This window comes from Lagopus leucura, unplaced genomic scaffold (assembly GCF_019238085.1).
Source record: "Lagopus leucura isolate 7727_CA_CO unplaced genomic scaffold, USGS_WTPT01 Super-Scaffold_739, whole genome shotgun sequence".
NCBI lineage: Eukaryota > Metazoa > Chordata > Aves > Galliformes > Phasianidae > Lagopus > Lagopus leucura.
In genome coordinates, this window is record NW_024962255.1 from 17,389,888 (window position 1) to 17,399,037 (window position 9,150).

The window sequence follows — 9,150 nt, forward strand, 5'->3', positions numbered from 1 at the left end:
CTCAAGCAATGCTTCTTGTAAGCATGGGAGGGACCTTCAGTGAGTGACTCACCCATGCTAGGAAGGTCTAGTTTATATTATCCACTCCAAAGGTAATTAGGAACACTGGCAAAGACAGCCACTCCAAGACAGTCCTCACTGCAAAGTACTTACAGCAGTAATGGACAAGACAAGCACCAGAGCAGGGAAGGGAAAGAGGTGAAGCAGCTGGGAAAAGAGATTTCTTAGTCCTCAATCAGTACACCAAGAACAGGACTCAAAGCATTTGAATCCACTAGGTTTCTATGACCAAAACAATTAATTTTATACACAGCTTTTTTTCCTATAAAACTACTGACAGAATCTACAGCAGCATTACTGACTTGTGTAAACCATCCCATTGCTCCTACAGTAATCCACCTGATCCAAGAGCTCTGCCCCCTAGCGTTACAGCTCTTGTGCCACCAGAAAAGCAAGTCCCAAAGTGCAGCTCACAGGCCAGGCCCAGGTTGCATCTGACTACATCAGATCTCCCAGCAAAGCTCCAGCACTGCTCTCAGCAGCCCCATGCCTGGAAGAACTGCTCTTCGTGTCCCAATCCTATTAACACAGCCTGGGAAGTGTAGTAGAGCCCTCAATCCCAGTCAAGACACAGCACTCACAGCAAGATGCAAGAGAGAACTGAGGGCATGGAGGCACATCTCTGGAGCTGCAAGAACTCACTCATTGTCTATTTGAGATTAAGAGGTTTGGTGCTACGACACATTGTAACAACTCAGAACAGATTGCATGCCAGCATTTGGCCTGCGAGCTTCATTACAAAAGTAATAAAATTCTCCATCAGTGACCACACACAAACTGAAACCGCAGGTCAGGGGGAATGTTACGGTTTGTTTCCTCAGCTCAAGCCCCAAATAAATCAGATTTAGTTACATGCATAAATAGACTGCAAATGACAAGCTGCCATGGCTTTTTCTTCCTGTTAAGCGTACACGTTTTAACTCAAATAACCATTACCCATTAGCTTTGTTTTGGGTTTTATAAAGATTTTTTTTCTTCTTGGGGTGGGGGAGGGGGGGGGAGTTGGGTTCCCTAAATTTTTCTTCCTTTCCAAAAGACAAATCTGGCAAAATGACATCAGACAAAATGCAAACAAATAAAACCTGGTTCCAATAACATAGGTATGTCTGAAGCTGAATAAAAATTTCCTTCGGAATATTCCACATAATTACACCTGGTTGTAAGGAAATCCCAGCACTGCCTGCAACATAACCACAACAAAGGAAGATGCAAATGCAAAATACCAACAGATTATGTTTTAAAAACTATAAAGAATATTGCTTGTAGGCAATTGGAACCCACAAGACGTACCATGTAGATGATGAGGTTATGTTACAAAGGGGAAGAGTCAGACAGAAAAGGAAAAGAGATAGACCCTAGACACAACCATTTTAAAATACATGTGTATAGCAATGAACAAAGTCTAAGAAACAAAGCTAGAACTTTTATTCAGTGTGGGCTCTCAACTTCATTTACCTGCATCAGTTCACATAATACACTGAATTCTGGTTGCAATAGGCAGATGTCCTTGCTTACCAAAAGCAGACTGTGAGAGCCTGAACCCAGAACTATCCACTCTCACCAGTACTCATAATTCGTTACTTTCATGAGTGCTAAATTCATTCAAAAACTTGGCAAGGAAACTGTGCTTTCTTGGGAGCATGGGAGGAGGGAAACAAAATGTATTTACCAAACTCTTCTCCTTGCTTGCTTTATTTAAAGCATATTTAATGAAAGAAAAATAAAAAGATTACCTGGAAATTATCAATGCGAAGGCAAACTGTGTTTGCCTTAAAATAATTGAAAAATGGGTCCAGAATAGCAGCTACTGAAATGCCTTTTTTTCTGATCATGTCTTTCTGGCTTGCCTCAAATTTTAGGAGGTATCAACTCCATTCCCTCCTGACAGCCCTCATGAAAAAACAGGATTGCTGAGACGAGATATATATATATATATATATATATATATATATGTGTGTGTGTGTGTGTAAATATATATATATCTGTAAACAAATCACATAGAATAAGATGAGATAGGGCTGCTGTTAGTTAGTTTCCCATCTAACTGGCAGAGGTTGTGCTTTTCAACACCATTTCCCTGCCAGTGGGGCTCATCTCTCAAGAGTGGCTCAACAAGGGTAAAGGGAAGCAGCTGCAAAACAGATTACAAGGGAGAAGAAGGCTCAAGTGGCCACACTGCGCTGATGCCTTCACTAAAGCTGCTGCCAAGCACAGGAGAAGCAGCAAAACTGATGTGAAAAGCAATATTGTTGTGGACCTGAGAGATGGGAGTGCTATGAAGTGGAACTACCCATAAGTTCAGGGGGAAGAGGAAAATGGATAGCTAGATCAGCTTCCAAAAAAGTTAGAATCACTGCTCTGAAAGAAAAGCAGCCAGGGCCCCAAGGTGTTTGCATTGCCATGGTCCATGTTGTAGAGGGCAAAAAAAATAAAAGAAATATTTTCTCAATGCAGCACAGCTCAACCTTCCTCAAAATCCAAACAATACTTTTACAAACATAACAGGAAAAAAAAAAAAAAGAATGAGAAAATGCTTTTGAGAATCTCACATTCTCCCTTGCCCATCCCACTCTATTTTCCATCCTGCCTATGGTCAAAAACTAACCAAATATATTCATTCGTATTTGATAAATATAGAGCACAGAGAGCTCCGCTGCTCAGATCTGTCATGTCAGCCATCACCAGGAGAAGATATAGGATAGTTGGAAACCCTTTTAATATAGAACTTAGATTTGTTGCACTAATTAACAAGCATAGTGATGTCATTAGGCACTGCTATAGTCCAAAAACACTAGAGGTCAGTCATCCTTTTTGCCGTGCAAGTGTGTTTCAGTCTGATTACAAACAACAGCTGGATGTTACCAGCAAGGCAGGGATGAAAGGGAAGCATGTTTACATACTCAAGCATGAGGATGTCTCTACAAGACCAGAGCAGTCAAGCAGCATGTCCTCAGCAGTTTGGGTTTGGAATGAAAATAAGATCTTTGTGCACTTGGACAGCTTAAGCATTTGGAGCAACAAAAGCAAGTGAGAAGTACTCCACTACCCACGTATTTGTTTCTTTTAACTTATTAGCTGTGCTTGTTTAAAGATGAACATGAGATCTATGATACCACATGACTCGATCTTACTACGTGCCATAGGAGAAGTGAGCGCACCAGTGGCGCGATACATTGCTGCGCCTCATGCAGAGAGATCGACTTGCTGCAAACAGAAAAATTTCTGCTGCTTCTGTTCAATACTTCTAAGTCTTCCACTGCAGCTCCAAAAAAGATCAGGCCTGCCTAACTCAGGGGTACAGCATACAGACTGCACAAGACTGCAGCCAGCAAATGTGCAGTTCTTGCAGCTTCAAGAGACTTACTTGCTCATTAGAGCATTTGCAGAGAGAAAGGTGATCTAATGTGGCTCTGACATAGTCAGACAACCCTAAGGAGGACAGTAGCAGGTCTCCTTCCCACACATGCTGCATTTTCTTTTCACCATGACAGTTTCTCAGACACCAAAGGCTTAGTTCCACTGCTCTGATCTTGCCTATCCCATAGAGCCTGCAATCAACTTCTGGAATGAAAAAACTGTAAGAGCTCAGTTGTTTTTACTCTTCTCTAATTGGCACCACGTATATTATACCAATAACTTCACTAGCAGATGATCTTTCTCTTCTGAAGGTTATTGCCTGCAGGATTAGGTCCTCACAGACTCTGCCTGGCAGAATGGAAAAGAAAATCATGACCCAGTAAAGTAATTGCAGTAAAATGCAGTGCTTACATGCACAAGGAGAAGGGATTTTATGTCCTAGAGATGTGAGATTGCATCTTTCCATGAGAAAGCAAAGCAAAGCAGATTTAAAGTCATTTTGGTTCACACGGGCTGACTTCACAGACACAATTTGTCAATCAGATAAAGAGTGTGCCACAGGATTAAATCCTGGAGTCTTCAGAGTCAATTCTTCAATCCCATTGTTAGACAGCTAATTAAAACTGAATGCACCTCGTTCCATAATGGCAAGGTACTAATGAAGGGATACAATGCTCAGGACAAGTGAGGATACCCGCTGGTGGACACGGATTGGTTTCTCTGGGGACTCTCCCATTAGAAATTGGAGCCAGGATTCTTTGCCGATGCGTATCAGTGTGGATCCAAATTTCTGTCCACTGCATTTCCAGATTTGGCCAGCTGCTAACAGCTGGTGTCCTGCCTCCTCCCTACCAGGAACACCCCGGCTCTTCTCAGCACAGATCAATAACCAGTTCCTTTCTAAAGAACTTTCCCAAGGTCCAAGATCCACCCACTCAGACAACCCTCCCTGACTCCAGAAATGTTCTTAATGGATTCACAGAATATCCCAAGTTGGAAGGGACCCATAAGGGTCACCAAGTCCAACCCAAGTCCTCATGTTGAGCCATATGCCACAATATGCCACATCTGCATCTAAACACACCCCCAGCCAGCATGTACACCCCCTCTCAGCACCACATGCATTCTGTCAAAGCACGAAAGCCACAAAGGACCTATAGCTCCAAAGATCTGGCACACCAATGTTACCCATATGGACTGTAAGGCAATCTCATTAAAAGCAGCTTTGCTGTTGCCTTTGCCACTAGTTCCTAGGAGTGAGGATGGTTTCTAAAACCAAGGGCCCAAAAAACTTTTACTGCAGCTTTTCGCCAATTGGTTTCTCTTTCTCTTTTCTCTTGAAGGCTATAAAGACTCAATCTGCAACTGAAGTAAAAGAGAATCTTCCCACTGGAACATAAATGCATGACTATTGCTCTATTGGGTCCAATCTGCAGTGGAGCAGGACATGCAGTGCCTGAGCCAACATGCAAGACCTGTAGTCTGCTAAAAGAAAATATACGCTTTTCTGTCCACAACACAAAGGAGGAGGAGCTTGCTTACACAACCAGCTTTCTGCTGCTCGGTGTCAGTAACTCTAAGCAAACCCTTTTGTCCTTCGCCATGATTTCCCTGAATAGAAGATGACCAATAACAGTAACCACCTCAGTAAAGTTCTCTCTGATCTTTTGAAGAGAAACAGGAATGCAGCATGCCGATAATTGGGAGCACACAAGGATGGTTTAGACAAGGAAATCACTCTGCAGAACATATCCCATGCCACCAAGAGAACCCATAAAACAAACAAACAAAACACCAAAACCACTAGACGCGTGCTAATGCATCTTCCACAAAGTCAAAATGCCTTTGGTCTCGACATCATTTAGTTCTGAAAACTGAATCCTGACTAACGATACCTTTTTCTTGTTGAAGACAGGGACATACTGGCTCCTGAGTGGCAGTGGCATTTGCCCCATACAGGCAGTGCAGGAGACCTGATGGGTCTAACAGTTCTCCCACCTGGGAACTGGCACAGCGCAAACCTTGCTTATGGGCAAGAGTCACAAAGAGGCTTCAGGATTTCGTAGCACCACATCCCACCTATAACCCAGGAGGCACTGGGTAACACAGTGTGCATAAGTCCAACAGTTACCTCCTGTATTTTAACTCCTGGCTGTTCAGCCAAAGCAGTGCGCTGAGCAAATGAGTTCACACTATTTGAGAACCACCTGTGGGTGCACCTACACACGCAGGCTTCATTCTACTTGTCACAACGTGTCCATGGATGTGAGCTTACCCAGACCCTCAGGCCATATCTAAATTAGAACCACATGGTATTACAGAAAAGTGCTTGCCAGCATATTTTAATATATATAACAACCCAAACACAGGTTTAGACAGCTCCAAAGAAGTCGGTCAGAAGCAAGATCTATGAAATCTTACAGCGATCACGTAAAAAAGGCAATCACTGCATACCTGCACCCACAACTTAGCTGTAGGCAGACCTGCACGGACAGCCCCGTTATGGCCGATTCCCGCAGGTGCCATTCCCGCACCTCTCTGCAGCCTCAGCACCGGGGGATGCGGGAAGAACCGCTCACCCCCGCTCAGCCCCAGCTCTCACAGCCCGCGCCCCGCAACCGGAGGGTGCCCCGATTCCCCAGGTCTGCCCGTGCCTAACCCGTGGTGAAGTGCGAATCTCCCCTAAAGGCTCCGGCTGGGAAACGCTTGCGTCTGGGGGAACAAAAGCAAGGACCCTTGCCCTGCACGCGGTGCTCGGCTCTGCGGGAGACGAGGAAAGCACTGAAAGAGGGGGAGGAAGCAACACGGAGGCAGCGAAGGGTGAATAACCATTTTTAAACGTGACTGTCACTTACTTATCCAGAATGAAGTAGAGATCAAAGGCGCCGTGACAGGAGCGCTGCTCTTCGTGTTCTTCCTCCTCCTCGGGCCGGGCGCAGCAGCTCAGGCTCCCGCTCGCCAGCAAGAAGCAGCACAGAAGTGCCGCTCTCTCCACGCTGCTCCTGCCACTCGCCATTTTTTCCCTTCCTTAATTCTTCCTCCTTCCCCCCTCCCCCCCCTCCCTGTCTGTCTCTTGAGAAGAGCCGAGGGAGGAGAAAGAAGAAGAAAAAAACAAAACAAAACAGGAAAAAAAACACAACCAACCAAACCAACACAACACCCACACCACCAAACCGCTAACTTCAGGATCTCGGCTGAAGGCTGTAGAGTGCCCGCGGGCACCAGGCTGCGGCTCAAGGCCGGTGGCGGGCTGGGGGCTGAGCCCGGCCGCAGGGTCCCCGGAGCCCCGTCCCAGCGACCCGCCACCCGCCCCGAGCTCGGCTGCGGCTCCGGCTCCGCACGGAGCGCAGCGGCTCCCTCTGCAAGGCCAGAGGCAGGAAGGGGCAGAGGGAGGGGAGCCGCGGGGGGAGACAGGATCTTATGGGGGAAAGCTGAACCGGGACTTTCCTGTTCCGGGATGCCGTGGAAAGGCTGCGGCGAGCGGGGCAGCGAGAGGAGGGAGAGCCGCGCTCCGGCTGCGGCCCCGCCGCTGCCGCGCCCGCGCCCTCCCTCCCGCGGTCACGAGGTGGGGGTCTACTTCCAGCATGCCCCCGGGACGAGCGGCAGAGGGGCTGCATAGGTGGAGCGGGGTGGAATATGTGGTAGTGGGAGTGATGAGCATCATTGCAAAAAGCTGTGAGAAACCGAGGAGAAGGACGCGGATAGGGCACATGTGCAACACTGAGTTGCGGAGTGCAATTGTAGTGGTGATTGCTGGGGGGCAGGGGTAGACAGGTTTTCACGACTCTCTCGTGTCACAGCACGTTCCTTCGTCTCTGTGGTGAAAAGTTTGACTTAGTCGCAACTGTACCCTGCAGGCAATGAGGGTGATGAAACGAAAATCTCTTAGTAGTGCTTCTTACGGCGGCATAACCCCACCCGCCCGGTTACAAAGCTCTGCCCCCAAGAGTCGCCCCGGCCCATTTGGATGCTGACTCCAAACTTTGCATAACCGCTGCCTTCCAGCCGCTCTTCCCTCCCCCACTGCCGCTGTAGCTCTAATTAATGGAAAGAGCCACAGGGAGGGATGAGCGCAGAGTCACTTTGCATGATGGACCCGGGACCATGACATTTTTCCCTATGTCTTTGAACACGATTCAAGGTCGAGGGAATCAGACCCCCCGTGGGGTACTGGCACGCTGCCCCGCCGGTCCTGCCCCAGAACACCCGTCGCTTTGATGGGGCCGAGGGGGGAGGGGGGCTTCGGCCGCGCCTCGCACCGTACAGCCGTTTTTAGGAGCAAAAAGTACCCTCTCCTCCCCGCGAACAGTCGGCATCCGAGGGGATGCGCGCTCTGGGATGGCACAAAGCGACCCCAGGCCTTACCCTTGCCCCCCTCTCCCCTCCCCGCATGTACATGGGTGGACGCGTAGCCCTCTCCCCGCCTCAGCTCCCCCCGCAGCACCCGCGTGCTTTGTGCGCCGTTGGCCGTTTCCCACGGGTCCAAAATAAAGATTGCTCAGCAGAGAGAGACTGAGCATCTCTCTTTCTCTTCCCTGTTCCTGGGCTGTGCAGGCACATCTGACCTCGGCGGTGGTGGGGGACTTTACAAGAGAAGAGAAGGGGTCCGCAAGGTTTCAGCCGCTTGTCCAGCTGGGATTACGCACAGCTGCCAGCTGGACGCATGGCTCGAGCTTACCGCTTTAAAACTTTTGTGCGCTGGCCAGCTCAGCTCCAGCGATTACTTAGATCACGGAGAAATACAAGAAACCCACATCCTCTCTGGTGACATTCACCAAAAATGAGCAAGCAGCCTCCGGGCAGCAGAAATCTTTTCTCCCTCTTTCCCCCCACCCCCCACCTCCATCACGCTCCGGCTGTGCCGCAGTTCGGTCCCGGGGCACCTCCTGACAGTGCAGCGCTCCCCACATTCCCTTACAGAGTATCGGGCTTCCAGATTCCATTTCAGATTCGGATTGTTTCGTAAAATACCATAGCAGGCTTCCAAGCAGGTTACAAAGAAAAATGTGCATTGTCCCTCATCTAGGGCCGCCACCGACTCGCTCTGCTGCAAGGCCCGACCCCAGATCGTAGAATCATAGAATCACAGAGTATCTCAAGTTGGAAAGGGACCCACGAGGATCATCGAGTTCAACTCCCGGCTCCACACCCAACCGCACAAAATTCAGAGCTGAGACTGAGAGCGTTGTCCAGTCGCTCCCTGAACTCCGGCACTTGGCACCGTGACCACTACACAGCATGTTCCATGCCCACCGCCTTCTGGTGAAGAACCATTTTCCCAGCACCCTCCCGATGCTCCCCTTGGAGGATCCACACCCACAGATCATCGCTCTGCAGGGTACAGAGATCCGCTCAGCCCCTTCCTGAGTCCCAGGTAGCTGTTGGTTCAATAAAAGCTGCAAAAGTAGGAGCACCAGAGACAGGGGCCGCAATTGGAATGGCTCAGCTCGGTTCCCTGACCACAGCCAGAAGGTGCTCTTTTGAGGTCGGTGGAGCCGCTCCCGCCTCTCTGGAACCAGCCCGAGGAGCGCAGCTCCGGCTCCAGTCCCCGCGCTGCGCGTGGAGCGTGACTCAGGATCGGTGTGAGATTACTCGTTAATTGTAGCGCAAATCCGTTCTTTCAAAAGCATTACGGAGCTGACGTTTCTTTTCCCTGTACAGGCCAGTATTCAGATTACACGGACACTAATCAAATAAGCTGGGTTATTGCCTTTGTCAACATGTTCATAAGGA

At 48.7% G+C, this 9,150-nt stretch overlaps 1 protein-coding gene across 1 annotated transcript in view; it reads right to left on the minus strand.

Annotated features, from left to right (window-relative positions):
* Window positions 1-6,490, minus strand: part of ANTXRL (ANTXR like) — a 51,389-nt gene extending 44,899 nt beyond the window's left edge. Inside the window, exon 1 of the mRNA XM_042863131.1 lies at window positions 6,273-6,490. Within this exon, the coding sequence (XP_042719065.1) occupies window positions 6,273-6,433 (161 nt within the window). The 5' untranslated portion in view covers window positions 6,434-6,490. The remainder of the gene's footprint in view (window positions 1-6,272) is intronic.
* Window positions 6,491-9,150: the final 2,660 nt, after the last annotated feature.